The sequence below is a fragment of the Eptesicus fuscus genome, chromosome 5 (assembly GCF_027574615.1).
Source record: "Eptesicus fuscus isolate TK198812 chromosome 5, DD_ASM_mEF_20220401, whole genome shotgun sequence".
Taxonomy (NCBI): domain Eukaryota; kingdom Metazoa; phylum Chordata; class Mammalia; order Chiroptera; family Vespertilionidae; genus Eptesicus; species Eptesicus fuscus.
In genome coordinates this window covers 88,261,821-88,279,145 of record NC_072477.1, presented here as the reverse complement: position 1 = coordinate 88,279,145, position 17,325 = coordinate 88,261,821, and the positions used below count along the sequence as shown (strand labels likewise).

At 40.3% G+C, this 17,325-nt stretch overlaps 1 protein-coding gene across 1 annotated transcript in view; it reads left to right on the top strand.

The window, feature by feature from the left end:
• LOC103301985 (uncharacterized) overlaps positions 1-6,804 on the top strand; it is a 28,528-nt gene extending 21,724 nt beyond the window's left edge. The window contains exons 6-8 of the mRNA XM_008158987.3: positions 861-967; positions 4,368-4,458; positions 6,484-6,804. Coding sequence (XP_008157209.1) covers positions 861-967; positions 4,368-4,458; positions 6,484-6,600 — 315 coding nt within the window. The 3' untranslated portion in view covers positions 6,601-6,804. The remainder of the gene's footprint in view (positions 1-860; positions 968-4,367; positions 4,459-6,483) is intronic.
• Positions 6,805-17,325: the final 10,521 nt, after the last annotated feature.

Sequence of the window (17,325 nt, the reverse complement as noted above, 5' to 3'; positions counted from 1 at the left end):
ACTAGATAGTCATGGGACCAATATAAATGTAAAGATGGTAGTCTACCTAGTCCCATCCATAGAATCAACCCAAAAAATATTTTCATTTTATTTTTGTTTGTTACAGTCCACCAACACAAACTCTGCAAGTTTTCAACCCCTAGTTTTTGCTACGCATATAAATTCGTTTGGTGATATCCTCACAATTCATTAGGCACAAACAGTTGATAAGAATTCTCTACTGTTGCTCATGACTTTACATTCGAGTCTTCAATCTTAAAGCCAGACGGATAGGTGAAAGGCATCATCCTTGGTTGATTACCTCTCGGATCATGCCATTCTTCAAAATCCTCATCCAGATCGGCTACTCAGTGACCAGCGGGTGGGTAGCCTATGCAGCGTGGATATGCTAGACAGAGTGATGATTCATGTCCAGGCAGGATGGAGTAGGACAGGGTGAGATTTCATCATGCTACGTACAGTTCACAATTTAAAACTTACTATGAATGATATATTACTTGGATTTTCCATTTAACATTTTCAGACCATGGTTGACCACTGGTAACTGACCCTGTAGAAAGTAAAAACACGGATAAGGGGGTACTACTGTAGTGGATAAAAGCTCTGAACTGGGAGTCAAAAGAGCATACTTATGAATAAATAAATAATTACATCTAAACAAACAAATTTTCACAAGTTTATCGTTTTTATTAGATACTATCTCCCATAAGTGGTAATATTAAATATACTGTACTTTCTCCCATTTTAAGAATTAGGGTGAACTTCACATATTACTTCACAACATTATTGACCCAGTATATAGTTCTGTGATTGTATGATATGGTATGTTTGTTCTCTTAAATGAACTCATTCTTATTTAGGTGCTTCATGCAGACATCTGTACCCAGGATTCACTTCTGCAAAATGCTGATGTTGTTATAATGAATAACGTCTTCGAATATTTTCTTGATGAGGCAGAACAGGCCAGGTATGTTATTTATTCAGACAAGAAGTCTGTTGTTATCCAGCAAAGTATGAAAGAGATTGGTAAAGTAGAAATGTTTTCATATTAAACTTTTTAAAAATGACCTCAACTGTGAGATTATATTAAAAAGGAAATATGTTCTGTATAAAATAAAAATAAACTGTCTGACTTTGTAAAGTATTGCATCTCATTTTAGATAGATATGAAATTTTATGACCCAAGCATTTGCTTAGCCATCAGGGATGAAATAAGATATCACTTCCTAATGGGTCTTTATATGGTACTTTTTTCTGCCTCTGTTTTGTTGTTGTTGTTGTTTTGCTTTTTAAAAAATATGTCATGATGCTATCCTATCATAAAATGATGGGAATTAACTAATGCCTATAAGTGAATATAAAACAAGATATAAGAGTATTGACCAATATTGTGATCAATTATCAAACTTGAAAAATGTTTTTAAGGGGTAATAAATAGTAGAAGTTTATTCCACTATTCAAGTAATGGAAAAATTAGCAAGTCTGTGATCACTTTTCTGCCACAATTTTTATTGATTTTAGAGAGGAAGGGAGAGGGAGAGAGAGGTAGAAACATCAATGATGAAAGAGAATCATTGATCGGCTGCCTCCTGCACGCCCCCTACTGGGGATCAAGCCCGAAACCTAGGCATGTGCCCTTGGCCAAAATCAAACCTGGGACCCTTCAGTCCGTAGGCAGACGCTCTATCCATTGAGCCAAACCAGCTAGGGCCTCTACCACAATTTAATGCTTTGTGATCCATAAGGACCTATAGGTTTCTTTGATTAGAAAATTCCTCTAGTCTGTAGTCTGAGACACTGACTTTATGACTTGCTGACTTCTTATTTATACTTTAGATACAGGAAAGCTCCTTTCCAGTGGTATGAAAGGGAATTACACAAATGTTTGGATTACCTGAGAGAAATAAAAGCGCATATAATACAGACCATAAAGTTAATACTGAGTGGAATTCTGAATGGCTAAACCTCTTTATTCTGCCCCTGACCACCACTTTCTCTCTCTCCCACACACACACACATGCACACCCATAGCCATTACTAGTAGATTAAGGTCACTACAAAATTAATAGTTTAAATAGTTTAAAAAGAAACTGCTTCAACAGAAAGCTAATCATATAATCAAACTTCAGCCAAATGAGGGGTGATTTTTTTGGTCACAGACTAAAGACCAGAAACACAACCTGTGCAAAGTTATTTTAATGATTGGCTTTTTATCTTTTTTTAAAAATATATATATTTTATTGATTTTTTTTACAGAGAGGAAGGGAGAGGGATAGAGAGTTAGAAAGAAACATCAAATCAGCTGCCTCCCGCACACCCCCTACTGGGGATGTGCCTGCAACCAAGGTACATGCCCTTGACCGGAATCATACCTGGGACCCTTCAGTCTGCAGGCCGACGCTTTATCCACTGAGCCAAACCAGTTAGGGCAAACTTTTTATCTTTTTAAATTAATGATCAGTAGTCAAAACATTATGTAATTGTTGGAAAATGAAATATTACCAGGTTTATGTTGTATAAGAAGTTTAAAACACCCTAAACTCTTTGGAGATTTATTATATAAAGATTTTGAATGCTGAGGAATGATGAAAGCTACTGCCGAACTTGATATTGGAAATACTGCATATTTGCATTATTTTCAAAACACTCTTGGTGCATTTATTCACAAGCTCTACATGATTCACTAAGTAGATATTGGCACCTGTGTTAGTTCAGTCGTTTTTCCTGAATTAGTCTAGCACAGTGAATTCTAAATCTAGTGGGGTTTTATGACTCTCCTAGTTAATTATCTTATCTTCATCTTGAATGACAGTTCCCAGAAGGTTAGAAGATATCGTAAATCATTCTGATATTGGAATTGTTCTGCCAAAACTGATCATTTGCTCATTAATTCTATATTGTAGTAAGTAAAAGAGAATAGATGGCACAAAAGTAATTCATATAGCCTCCAGAGATTTTAATCTTAATCAACATCTGAGGACAAGTGGAATGGTACCGCTGCTATAGGGGTTAATGAGTAGAAGAAAACAGAAATTGTCATAATAATAGAAATGTGTCCTCAGGAAAGGCTCAGGCTTCAGAATACGTTAGATCTCATACAGAGTAACACCCAGACTGTAAAGTATTAGTTTAAAAGGTGCCCCTAGCCCTGGCTGGTTCGGGTGATTGTCGTCCTATCCTGGTGACAGTGTGCACCTCTGAGAAGCTGGTCCATGTTTCTCTCTCACATCGATGTTACTTTGTCTCTCCCTTCCTTTCTAAAATCAATAAAAATGTTTTAAAAATAAAAATAAAATAAAATAAAAGGTGCTTCCATGTATTTTAGTAGGTGAAACATACAACTACTACCATGACAGCTTATCAGAAATATTAAGTGCTCTTTTGAGAGTCATGCCCAGTATACTTAGCTTCTTCATTCTTATTAAATAAACTTAAATGTCATTTTTAAGGAACCACTGGAAAAAACACACAAACAGCTTTAGCCCAACCATGGTGATATTTATTATCAAACACTGCTACATGATTTTAGATCTAGCCTGAGAAAAAAACATTTGTATCATTTTATCTAGTTAACTCCAGAATGTACTAAACTTAATATCCATTGCTATAACCAAAATAAGTGCAAATGACACAGCTGCTCACCCGCCCCACTGCAAGGGATGCACATCTCTGCTTTGCCTGACCATCGGTCCCTAGTAGTGGGGTGTACTTTCAAGACTCAGCGTAGAAATCCAGTTCATGTCTGCACTAAAGATTAATCAGTACTGGTCAGACACTGCCCTGTGACACACACATGCACATGGCTTTCCATCACGCTTTAAACCTGGCTGGTCCCACTAAACTTCTCAGGTGCCATATTGTCCAGAAGTCTTTGCATTGAATATTTATGGCAGCCAAATAAAGTATGATTTCACTTTTGATTTACTGTTAGTTTTTGCTTGGTGTCTGGTTTCTATGGCCTTTCTCCGGGACTCTGCCCCACCTCTACCCCTCAGCCCAGTTCCCTATGCAGAACCATTTTTTGTTACATACTTCGTAAGAAATTTAAGAGCCACTAACTGATGCAGCTTTGACTTCTGAATTGGTTCTGAAATTGAGTTTTGGCCTTACTCACAATGCCTTGTAGTAGCTCAAATCACCATCTCCTTAAATCTTGTCAACTGTAACTTCCACAATTTTCCCAGCACCTCTTCAGGAACTGAAGAATTGACCAATTTCTAGTATGTTGCTGCAGTCCTATTTTCTGCAAGCAAACATTTTTGCTCATTTGAGATACCACTTGTGCTGCATTTTCTTTTGTCATTGGCATTTTTAAAAAATTTCCAGTGTCTGGTAAAACCTGATATAATGCTTTTACTGTGTTATAGAGCCTGGGAATGTATCAGCCATAATGTAAGGAAACAAGGATCGTTATTGGTGACAGTACCAAGTCTTGAAGAGTCTCTCTCAGGTCTTCAGGTATGTAAGCCTTCCTCCCATTTTTATTGTCAAAACTTTTCTTCTACTTTTCCTGATAGCTGTTACAATATTCTAGAAATGTTCTGTCTAAATATAGTGACAGGTGATAGAAAGAATAGCAAGAATTTATGGCTTAAGAACTGGTTTGTGGTTGATTAACTGGCCTCAAGAGCTCTCAAGTTGCCATTCTTATCTTGATACGAACTCCTTTGCTTCTCCACCCAATTTTTCCAGCTGAGGGATTATAGTTTTAGGATCACAAATGCTATTAAATGTTTGTTAAGAGGCTAAACACCCACATCATAACTGCTTCCTTAGAACAAAAGGAACAGAGTTATCCAAGGTTGTAGATCAAATAGACCAGAGGCATCGCAGTTTAGCCTCTAAGTCAGTTTGAAATCTTCACAAACCTCTCTTGCTCAGTCCGACTTTTCGTATAAAATAAGGCTGATATTTAATAATATGATTCAGCCCAATATATTGATCCTTATACAAAGGTTAATTAGTGTTTGTAAAGCTCTTTGAGATCCAGATGAAAAATAGTGTTTCTTAATACAGTATTATTTTTTTCTTTAGTCGTGCTTTCCTTATATGTAAGCACTGCCAAATTTAAATATCTGTTGTTTTTTCCTTTAAAAAATCTAAATCATCATCAATAATACCTTTTAAAAATTTTTGGTCAGTCATCTAAATTACAAAAGTAACTCATGTTTGCCATAACCAGGGAAGTAATCCATAGATACATAAAGAGAAGATGTTAGTCTGCCAGTTTCCCCCACTTCATTCTTCCCCGTAAGATCCCTGCCTCCTGAGTGTGTGATCTTACCACACTTTTCCATACTCATAAAAGCATGCCTTTAATTTTATTATTTTTTCATCCTCACCCAAGGATATGTTTTTATTGATTTTTAGAGAGAGGGAGGGAGAGAGAGAAACATTGAAGTGAGAGAGAAACATCGATTGGCTGCCTCCCACACACATCCCAACCAGGGATTGAACCCACAACCTAGATATGTGCCTTGACCAGGAATCCAACCTGTAACTTTTGGTGTATGGGACAGTGCTCCAGCCAACTGAGCCATACCGGCCAGGGCAAAAACAAACCTTTTAAAATATGTGGTCTCCAATTTATAATTTCTACATATATTGAAATAATTCAGTTATTTTACCAAAATAACAACTTTCACACTAAATACATAAATCATTCTAGACAACCATTGGAAATTACAAGAGTCCTTGTATATAAATTCTTGAATAATTTTATTGCTCTCATATTTAATGAAACTTGTTTAAACAGATTGTTGGCTCCAGAATTTCTTTGTCATGGAGACTCGAGTTTTCGATGTGAAGGGAAGGGCCTGATGAAGGCTATGGAGGGAGATTAGTCCTGCTGATGCAACCCCCTAGCACCAACACTGTGTTTATATGGGCGGTTTTCTGTGTATACCCATTGCTGTTTTAGAATTTTGTTTAAACATAATGATGATTAAATTATGTACATTAAAACAATTACTCTCTATTTTCTTTATTCTTTAAAATTTCAAAATCTCAAAGTAAATTAATTAAATTCCTGAATCCATAGACCATTTAGTACAATGTGTACCATTTAGTACAACAAAGAACTATTCATGTGAATAATAAAAAGAAAAGAAAAAGAATTGTTCATGCAGCACCATGTAGAACTTAATCCTGCTCATTGTAATAAAAATCTGTTGTGTTGCCCGGTTGGTATATCTCAGGGGTTGAGCGTCAACCTATGAACCAGGAGGTCACAGTTCGATTCCTGGTCAGGGCACTTGCCTGGGTTGCAGGCTCGATCCCCAGAGGGGGACATGCAGGAAGCAGCCAATCAGTGATTCTCTCTCATCATTGATGTTTCTATCTCTCTCTTCTTCTTTGAAATCAATAAAAAAATATTTTTTAAAAATCTGTTGTGTTTAGTAACTTACTTAGTCATGATTTCTTCCAGAAAATAGGATTATTCTGTAATTTTCCTGTTTGTTTATAATCTTTTTTTTTTTCCAGGTTAGTATACAGTTATCTTCCTGGGTTGAAGAGGTACCACTGAACTATGATGTATACCCAGAAAAGGATATTAACAGGGAAGCTCTTGAACAAATACATTTATATAAGATTCTCTAGCACTAAAATAGTCCTACCTCAGTATAATGTTTTTTGAGTATATTACAAAATAATGAAAAAGAAACGTAACCCCAACACCCTAACACATATTTTTTTGTGTATATTCCTTTCTAGTCTTTGTACATATGTTCACATATTTATAAATAGTTGCATTTGTATATTTGCAACTTTGATTTGTGTGATAATTTAATTAAAATACTTATCTGAAAATTTGTTGTTTTCCTCTAGTTTCTTTTATTCTGTTACAAATATAAATATGTCTTTCTTTAGTCACTAACTCTGTATACCAAATCCAGATATAGAAAAAAAAAAAAAAAGACTAGAAGTAGCTTCTATTAAGAGAAGGATGGAGAGTAAGATAAGTTACATTGTATTCCAATTATTAGATCTCTGTTCTGTCAGATTCCTTGTATACAGTTTTATCTGAAGAGTCTAGCACAGTTGCTAGGGAATTGAACCCAGGACCCTTCAGTCTGCAGACTGATGCTCTATCCACTGAGCCAAACAGGCTAGGGCCAACCTTTGTTCTTTTGGCTATACCTCCTTCTTCCCCTCCTGCTGCTTCTACTTATCAGCTGAACCTAATTGACACTTGTGTTCAGGTGCTCTGGGATGAACAAGGAATTTCAGTGAGTGTCAACCATGAACCAGGAGGTCACAGCTCACTTCCTAGTCAGGGCAAATGCCCAGGTTTCGGGCTCGATCCGCAGAAGGGAGTGTGCAGGAGGCCAGCTGATTGATGATTCTCTCTCATCACTGATGTTTCCACCTCTCTGTCACTTTCTCTCTCTGAAATCAATAAAAACATTAACAACAACAAAAACTTGAACACTTAACTAGTTCTAGTAATCTCACATTTAGTATTCTACTTAAATTACTTTTTAAAAATTAAACTAATACATATTTTGTAATTGCAGAACCTTTTGGAGATCTAGCTGTTGAAAGGGCTTGTCTGATGTATTTTTTGAAATTACCTGCCTATAAAAAAGAATTTGCAATAGCAGTCAGTTCTAACTTTCAAAAGAAAGTTATTGGTCAATAACTAAATCAAATGCTAAAAATAAAAACACAGATGTTTGGAACTTTACTGTTGATATTAATAAATTTAATATTTAGGGTTGGATAATAGTGAATATCAGAATAATTGCTGGAATTCCAATAATTTCTTATTCATACAGGCATTACTTCTAACTCATTAAACTTAAATAATGTTTATAATTTATTGGTTTGAGAGAGAGAAGAGAAGAGAGAGAGAAAAAATAAACATTGATTTGTTGCTCCACTTATCTATGCATTCATTGGTTGATTCTTGTATGTGCCCTGATTGGGGGTCAAACCCGCAACTTTGGCGTATCAGGATAAAATTATAACCAACCATGCTAGTCACCCCAAAAGTTGTTAGGAAGTCACTAACAACTTCTGGCATCTCTCAGTAATAATTGGTGGATGTTTCCTGGAGGTTATGCAGAATTCTGAGATTTTGGAAAAAGATTTCCAGAAAAGGAGAAAAATTACAAGTATTAATAAATAGCTTGCAGCTGTTAGTCATGTGATTATTTTATACATAACTAGAGGCCCGGTGCACAGATTCATGCACCAGTGGGGGTCCCTTGGCCTGGCCTACAGGGATCGGGCCAAACCAGTCCTCCAACATCCCCCGAGCGGTTCCAGATTGCGAGAGGGTGCAGGCCAGGCTGAGGGACACCACTGGTGCACGATTGGGGCCGGGGAAGGACTGTGGGAGGGCTCCAAGTCATGTCCAGCCCATCTCGCCCAGTCCTGATTGGTCACACCCCAGCAGTAAGCTAACCTACCGGTCAGAGCATCTGCCCCCTGGTGGTCAGTGTGCGTCATAGCGACTGATCAAAAGGTCAGACATTTAGCATATTAGGCTTTTATTATATGGGATTAAATGTATTTATTGGTTTATTGTGATAACATATTCAGACACCTAAATTTCACATACAACAAACAATACTAACTGGAGCAAATAGTGAGAGCATTACATAAAATACACATAGTATTCATCCATGAAAAAAATGAATTTATTAGCAATATGGCACATAATTACAAGCATGTAACAGTTACTGAACTTCACTTTATGCTTTACCTATTCTTAAGAAAATATTTCCTAAACTCTAAATCCCAATCGCCCTAGTGTTTATTTAAATGTTTCTCAGAAGCATGAACCTCTAAAGCAAAGTATGCTGCTATGGCTCTTGGTGAATGCCAGAATTCCCATTCTAGATAGAATGCCCTGGACAGGCCAGAAGAATAGAGAACACTAGCAATACTCAGGACCCTGAGGGACCCTGAGGGGAGAAACCTATTTGTAAACCTAGTTTCAAATCATTCAGCCCCTCATCTGTAAAACAAAAATAAGAATTTAGCCATCAGTGGAATACAGTCAAAAATACAGATTATAGGTGGTTACCATAGATATGTGATTAAAATTACAGAAGAAATGCGCAATTGTTTACTGTCACTGCTGTGATTTTATTTATATTTATTTATTTATTTTAAAAAATATATTTTATTGATTTTTTACAGAGAGGAAGAGAGAGGGATAGAGAGTTAGAAACATCGATGAGAGAGAAACATCGATCAGCTGCCTCTTGCACACCCCCTACTGGGGATGTGCCCGCAACCAAGGTACATGCCCCTGACCGGAATCGAACCTGGGACCCTTCAGTCTGCAGGCCGTCGCTCTATCCACTGAGCCAAACCGGTTTCGGCACTGCTGTGATTTTAGACATGTCAGAATGAGCCATGGATCTTTAGTTGATGGAGTGGCAAAAAGGTATAAGCAGTCTAAAATATTTTGTGTGAACATGTATATACTAACATTTTTAAATAAACGCCCGAGGCAAATATTAGAACAATAGTATATTTAGGAGATATCCCTGTACCAGTATTAATGTTCTGCAAGTTAAAGTTGTTTAACTTTATTTTTTAATGTCTATATATTTGTGTAGAGACAATTACTGTAGTTATAAAAGCTAGTTTCTGCCAGGCCAGCGTGGCTCAGTGATTGAATGTCAACCTATGAACCAGGTCACGGTTTAATTCCTGGTCAAGGCACATGCTCAGGTTTCAGGCTTGATCCCCAGTAGGGGGTGTGCAGGAGGCAGCCGATCAATGATGATTCTCCCTCACCATTGTTGTTTCTAACTCTCCCTCTCTCTTCCTGAAATGTGTGTGTGTGTGTGTGTGTGTATTTTTTTTTAAGATAGGTTTTTATATTTTAGGAAAATTTTTGGTGTTGGACGTTTTCCACTTCTGTTTGTCGCTCCTTAGTCTCAGTACCCTCTCTACCCACTGATGTCCATGCCATGTGTCTCAGAAGGCTCAGGGGGTAGAAGGGTAGTAGCTAAGATATATTCATATTTCAGCAGCCAAATGAAAAATACATTTAAAAAAAGAAAACCATTTTTTTCATATAGCATTACTTGTGCTCAAAAAACTAAAAACATTAAGGTTACAGTAAATATCCTTTACCTCATAAAATATATGACAAATTTAATAGAAAACAAAAAATAAATTTGCTTATTAGGGCATTGGAACTTTTTTCTGCCAATGTTCCTTTAAAAGTATTCAACTTCAACTTTTGTCACCTCTTTCTCTCATCTGACCTCCAATCCCCTCTACAAATGCAGATGCCCTTAAGGTCTTATTTGGGGATAGCACAGCTTAAACATTGCAGAATTTCATGAAAACTTCATAATCAGTAGACATTGTAAAGTATTTTTTGTATTGATGAATTTACAGCCATGCAACTATTGCACTAACTAATCTTACAAGCATGTATTAAGCTCACACTGTACTAGTATATTTAGCACTCTGACACGAAAATTGAACACTTGGTTTCATTCTGAAGGATCTTAACTGTAAGGAGGGAGAAGTACACATTAGTTTGTTTGTTTATTTACTAGAGGCCTGGTACACGACATTTGTGCACTGGAGTGGGGGAGGGGAGTGCCTCAGCCCGGCCTGCACCCTCTCGCAGTTCAGGATGCCTCAGGGGATGTCCATCGAGGGGTCCTTAGTGCTGCCTCAGTGGCGGGAGAGGCTCCCGCCACTGTGCCAGCTGTGAGCTCAGCTTCTGGCTGAGCAGCACTCCCCGTGTGGGAGTGCACTGACCACCAGGGACAGCTCCTGTGTTGAGCGTCTGTCCCCTGGTGGTCGGTGCGCATCATAGCGACTGGTTGTTTCACCGTTTGGTCAATTTGCATATTAGGGTTTTATTATATAGGATTTATTTATTTATTCGTTCATTATTTTTGTTACAAATGGGAAATGTGATTTTATTCAGAACATAGCAACAGGTTTCTGGATCTGAACTTGAAGACAAGTCCTTTCCACCTTAAACTAGGGAACAGGTAAGGAGGGTTTAAAATATGTGGCCCAAGCAGAGACACATTAGTTTAGATATAGGATAAGGAAAGATGGTCTTGGTAGAGGGAACAGCCTGTGCAGAGGCATATAGCATAATGAATATTTTTATATATATACTAGAGGCCCGGTGCATGAAATTCACCAGGGGCCCTCAGCCCAGCCTGCACCCTCTCCAATCTGGGACCCCTCAGGGGATGTTGGACTGCCGGTTTAGGCCTGATCCCTGGGAGTCAGACATCCCTCTCACAATCTGGGACCGCTGGTTCCTAACTGCTCACCTGCCTGATTGCCCTTAACTGCCCCCCCCCCCGACAGCCTGATCACCCCTAACCGCCTCTGCCTACTGGCCTGATAGCCCCTAACTGCCCCCCTGCCGGCCTGGTTGCCCCTAACTGTCCCCCCTGCTGGCCTGGTTGCCCCCAACTGCCCCCTCCCACCAGCCTGGCCACCCCCAACTGCCCCCCCCCCCACTGGCCTGGTCGCCCCCAACTGCCCCCACTGCTGGCCTGGTCACCCCATGCAGCCTGCTGTTCAGTCGTTTGGTCGTCCCTCACTAACCCCCTGCCCGCCTGGTTGCCCCACGCAGCCTGTGTTCAGTCGTCTGTCTGGTTGTTTTGGTCGTGACGGTCCCTGGCTTTTTATATATTAGGATGTGTATTTCTAATTATACTTTACATTCAATATTTTTAAAATATATTTTATTGATTTTTTACAGAGGAAGGGAGAGGGATAGAGAGTTAGAAACATCGATGAGAGAGAAACATTGATCAGCTGCCTCCTGCACACCCCCTACTGGGGATGTGCCTGCAACCAAGGTACATGCCCTTGACTGGAATCGAACCTGGGACCTTTCAGTCTGCAGGCCAGCGCTCTATCCACTGAGCCAAGCTGGTTAGGGCAACATTCAATTTTTTTTTAAATTTATTTCAGGTATACAACATAGTGGTTAGACAATCCTATACTTTACGAAGTATTCCCCTCCATATTTCCAGTACCCACCTGGCAACATAATTATTACAATATTATTGACTATATTTTCTATGCTGTATCATAATGGGTACTTTCATATGACTAGAGGCCAGGATAGGATTACATGAGGTTGGTGAAATAGTTGGATGCCAGGTCAGGACGGGCATGGTATGCCAACCAATAAAGATCACACTTTATTCTGAGAGTCAGAGTGAGCCATTAAAAGATTGTAAGCACATTGAAATGGGCACAGTAAACCCATCCCTTTTAAAACACCAGCATGGTATTCTGGGTTAGGGTTAGTGGTTAGAGTTTCATTTATCTTTTTTTTTAAAAATATATCTTTATTGATTTCAGAGACGAAGGGAGAGGGAGAGAGAGATAGAAACATTAATGATGAGAGAGAATCATCGATTGGTTGCCTCCTGCACACCCCCTACTGGGGATCGAGCCCGCTGACCAGGATCGATCCTGGGACCCTTCAGTCTGCAGGCCGATGCTCCATCCACTGAGCCAAACCAGCGAGGGCTATCTTATATCTGATGACATTATTTTTAGCATACTAAGCTGTGGAATTTACCATTGTGTTTTAAAAGGATAATAAGACAGCTGGAAAAAGTGAAATAAAAAAGAAGAGAGAATGTGATAGTGTACGAGCGGTTTGAAAAGGAGAAACCAATGAGAAATTTAAGTACAATTTAGGGGATGGGGGCAGTTTTAAAAAGACATTTGAGGAAAAAGAAAAGACTGTAAAATAAAGATGACAAATGATAAATAATAGAAGAAAAAAGTTTTTGAAACATGGAGAAAAGATATAAAAGAAGGGGGAGAAGTAAAAACGTTTAAAAGGGATGGGAGAGTATGAAAAAAGTAAAAGCAAAGAGAATTGAAAAGCAGGAGCAAGTAAGGAATCAAGTACGATCTGTAAGTCATTTTAAAAATACAGTGAAACAGCTTGGCTGGTGTAGCTCAGTGGTTGAGCATTGGCCTGTGAACCAGGAGGTCACAGTTCGGTTCCTGGTCAGGGCACATGCTTGAGGCTTGATCCCCAGTGTGGGGCATGCAGGAAGCAGCCAGTCAATGATTCTCTCTCATCATTGATGTTTCTATCTCTCTCTCCCTCTCCTTTCCTATCTGAAATCAATAAAAATATACATTTTAAAAAATACAGTAAAACATACATAATGGTAGATAGAAATGGACTTTTAAAAGGAGAAGCCAGTAAAAATGTTAGAAAAAAAAGAGGAACCAAGTTTTTTTAATGGAGCCAGGAAGAAAATGAAATAAAATTGTGTTGTGTCGCCCTAGCTGGTTTGGCTCAGTGGATAGAGCGTCGGCCTGCGGACTCAAGGGTCCCAGGTTCGATTCTGGTCGGGGGCATGTACCTTGGTTGCGGGCACATCCCCAGCAGGGGGTGTGCAAGAGGCAGCTGATCGATGTTTCTCTCTCATCGATGTTTCTAACTTTCTATCCCTCTCCCTTCCTCTCTGTAAAAAATCAATAAAAAAAAAAAATTGTGTTGTGTTGTTGAGGTAAAATGAAGATAAATATGTTGATAACTAGATTTTCAGATAGAAAACTAGATAGGACTGTAAAAAGAGGCCAGTAAAAATAATACCAAAAAAAAAAAAAAAAGGAAAAAGTAAAGAGAAAAGGAAAGAAAAGAGTTTAAAAACTAGAGTCAGTAAGATGGGAGTAGAAGAAGGAAGAGGGAAGGAAAGGAGGAAGGCTGGGAGGGAGTTAAAGAGGACAGTTAGAGGGGAAAGGTGAAAAGGCAAAAAGTAATCCAGGACAGAGCAAAGGAGGGAAAGAGGATGGAGGGAAGGAGGGAGGAATGGAGGGAAGTAGGAAGAGGGAGGAGGGAAAGGGAGGGAGGAGAAGGCTAGTAAGCAAAGAAGACAGAAAAAAGAGAGAGAGAAAAGTCATCAAGAGGCATGCAGAAAAGGAGGGAGAGAGGAAGAGGACAGGAGAGGCAGGGAAAAGGGAATCAAGGAAGGAAGAAGGGAGAGGGCAAGAAAGAAAGGTAGAAACAGCAAAATGTTTGAAAAAGAGACGGTAGCAAATCAAGTAAAATTGTGAATATAATGCTGGGACAGAGAGATGCTTAAAAAGCAAAATACAATAAAATAAGGGTGATAGATGGTTGCTTGCTAGCTAGATAATAAATAGAAGATAGAGATATGTAGAGGTGATGGATGGATGGATGGATGGATGATAAAAAGAGGAAGGGAAGAAAGAAAAGAGGGAGAAAGGAGGGTAGAAGGAAGGTTGGGTGAATGAGAGATAAAAGAGAGTCCATGATAAAGGAAAGGAAAGAAAGGAAGGGGAGAGAAGAATAAGGATGGACATTAGATAGGCAAAAGAAAAAAGACAGTGAAATGGAACAATAGGGAAAAATGAAGGAAGGTAGATAAAAAAGAAATAGATGATTTATAGATAGATAAGACAGACTAAAAGGAAGTATCAGTAAAAATGTTTAAAAAAAAAAGTCAAAGGAAGAAGAGCAGAAAATTAAAATCAGGAGCCAGGAAAAGAAAGGGGGTGGGAGGGGCGTAAAAGAAGCTGGGAAGGAGGGTGAGAGAAAGGGAGGAAAGGAAGGCAGGCAGTCAAGACATTTTAAAAAGGAGGAGTCTATAGGAAAAAATAAAGGTGAATTTGAGAGAATTTTGGAAAAGATGGAACCAGTAAGAAACTCAAATATAATTGTGGAGGTGAGTTATTTAAAGAGCTTAGCGGTCATTAAAGAAGATAGTAAAATGTAAGATTATAGATAGACAGGTCGATCAGAATTTTCTTTTAATCCAGTAAAGAAGACAATAGAAAATACAGTTAAAAAGAGAAAGAAAAAAGTGTAAAAATAGGGGTCTGTAAAAATACAGTAAAATCAAGCAAAGGAGGAAGGACAGGATGCATGCACACATGCAGGCAAAGAAAGCAGAAATACAGAGTGTGAGAGAAAGGGGTGAGAAAGAATCAGGGAATAAAGAAGGAAGAAGGGAGGAGACAAAACAAAATGAAGTTTAAATGCTATGAGTGAGTAAAACAAAGAAACAAAGAATGACGGTGATAGAAATAGGAAGAGGAGATTGAAAAGGAGGAGCCAGTAAGAAAATCAGTACACTAGGAGTGGGGATTTAAAAAGAAATCAGTAAAAAAGAACATTAAGATAAATATATAGATGATTGATAGGTAGGTAGGTAGATAGGTAGGTAGGTAGGTAGACAGATAAGCTAGACACAGCCAGACATTTAAAAAATTGAAAACAGAAGTCAGAAAATTAGGAAAAATGGAAGGAAGGAAAGAGGGAGAGAGAAAGGAGGGGTGAGGAAGGGACATAAGGTGAGGGAGACTGGAAGAAAAGAAGGAGGCAGGTATGCAAACAGAGAAAGAAAAGAGAGTCCATGATAAAATGGGAGAGCTAAAGAGAAATAAAAGGGAATAGAGGAAGGAAGGGAATTGGGAAGAAAAAGCTTTAAAAGTAAGACTCATGTACAGTTGGAAAAAGGAGGAGAAAGACCTTTTAAAGTCAATAAAATATAAATGATTGATAGGTTTGTAGCAAGATAGGTAATCTATACTAATAAAAGGGTAACATGCTAATTAGACCAGATAGACCGGATGTCTTCCGGACGTCCTTCTGGACAAAGCCACAGTGGCGGGAGCTGAGGCAGAGGTGGTTAGGGGTGATCAGGCAGGCAAGCAGAGTGGTTAGGGGTGATCAGGCAGGCAGGCAGGTAAGCGGTAAGGAGCCAGCAGTCCTGGATTGCAAGTTGGACATCCCCCAAGGGGTCCCGGATTGAAGAGGGTGCAGGCCGGGCTGAGGGACACCCTCCCCCCATGCACGAATTTCATGCACTGGGCCTCTAAGTCTATATATCTATAAAAGGCTAAGTGACCATCGCAACCGAATGGATGACCAAACAGGCTGCATGGGGTGACTAGGCCGGCAGGGGGGTTAGTGAGGGACGACCAAACAACTGAATAGCAGGCTGCGTGGGGCAACCAGGCCCCCAGGGGGGCAGTGAGGGGCGACCAATTGACTGAACAGCAGGCTGCGTGGGGCGACCAGGTCAGCAGGGGGTTAGTGAGGGGCGACCAATCGACTGAACAGCAGGCTGCATGGGGCGACCAGGTCAGCAGGGGGTTAGTGAGGGGTGACCAAACGACTGAACAGCAGGCTGCATGGGGTGACCAGGCTGGCAGGGGGGTTTGTGAGGGACGACCAAACAACTGAACAAGTAGGCTGCGTGGGGTGACCAGGCCGGCGGGAAGGGCAGTTGGGGGCGGCCAGGCCGGCAGGGGGGGCAGTAAGGGACCACCAGGCCAGTGGGGGGGGTAGTTAGGGGCGACCAGGCCGGCAGGGCGGGCAGTTGGGGGCAACTAGGCCGGCAGGGCGGCAGCTGAGGGTGACCAGGCCAGCAGGGGTGGGCAGTTAGAGGCAATCAGGCAGGCAGGCAGGTGAGCAATTAGGTGCCAGTGGTCCCAGATTGTGAGAGGTTGCAGGCTGGGCTGAGAGGACCACCCCATGCATGAATTTCATGCACCAGGCCTCTAGTGTATATATATATACAGTGTATATGTATATATATACATATATATATATTCATGCACCAGGCCTCTAGTGTATATGTGTATATATATATATATATGCTAAGTGTCCTACCATCTGACTGGTCGCTATGACATGTACTGACCACCAGGGGGCAGACGCTCAACGTAGGAGCTGCTGAGCTGCAGTGACTTGGCAGCGGTGGTTCTCAGGTGACGCACCCTGAAACCAGAGAGGAGGGAGCCCAATTCCTCACGGGACCACGCAATTCCACCTTCGGCCATGGGTTATGTTATTGCTGGGGGACTGTTGGCCCTGAATCTGGTTTACTGCACAATTGTTTTGTGTTCCACACCCTATATGACAGCAACTTTGCAGAGTGCCCTCTTTCACTCCGGGACCCCTTGGGGGATGTCAGAGAACTAATTTTGGCCTGATTCCCACAGGCCAAGCTGAGGGACCCCACCTGCCAGAGGGACCCTGCTCATTCCCCAGATGGCCTTCGAGCCCCGGCACCCCAGGTGCGGCTGGCTGTGGAGGGACCATGGGAGGTTAGCTCCAGGGCGTGTCTGGTCCATCTCGCCCAGTCCTGCCCCACTGGCCACCTTCTAATTAATTTCCTTTCAATGTGCATGAATCTGTGCACCAGGTCACTAGTTAGACATATAGGTAGCTAGAACTTTAAAGGGATGATCCAGTATAAAAGCACAATGAGGGAGGGAAAGAGGGAGAGAGAGGTAGGGGGAGAAAAAGAGTGAGAGTTTTAAAAAAGAAACCAGGCCTTGTGGGGAGGTTCAGTGGTTGAGCATCGG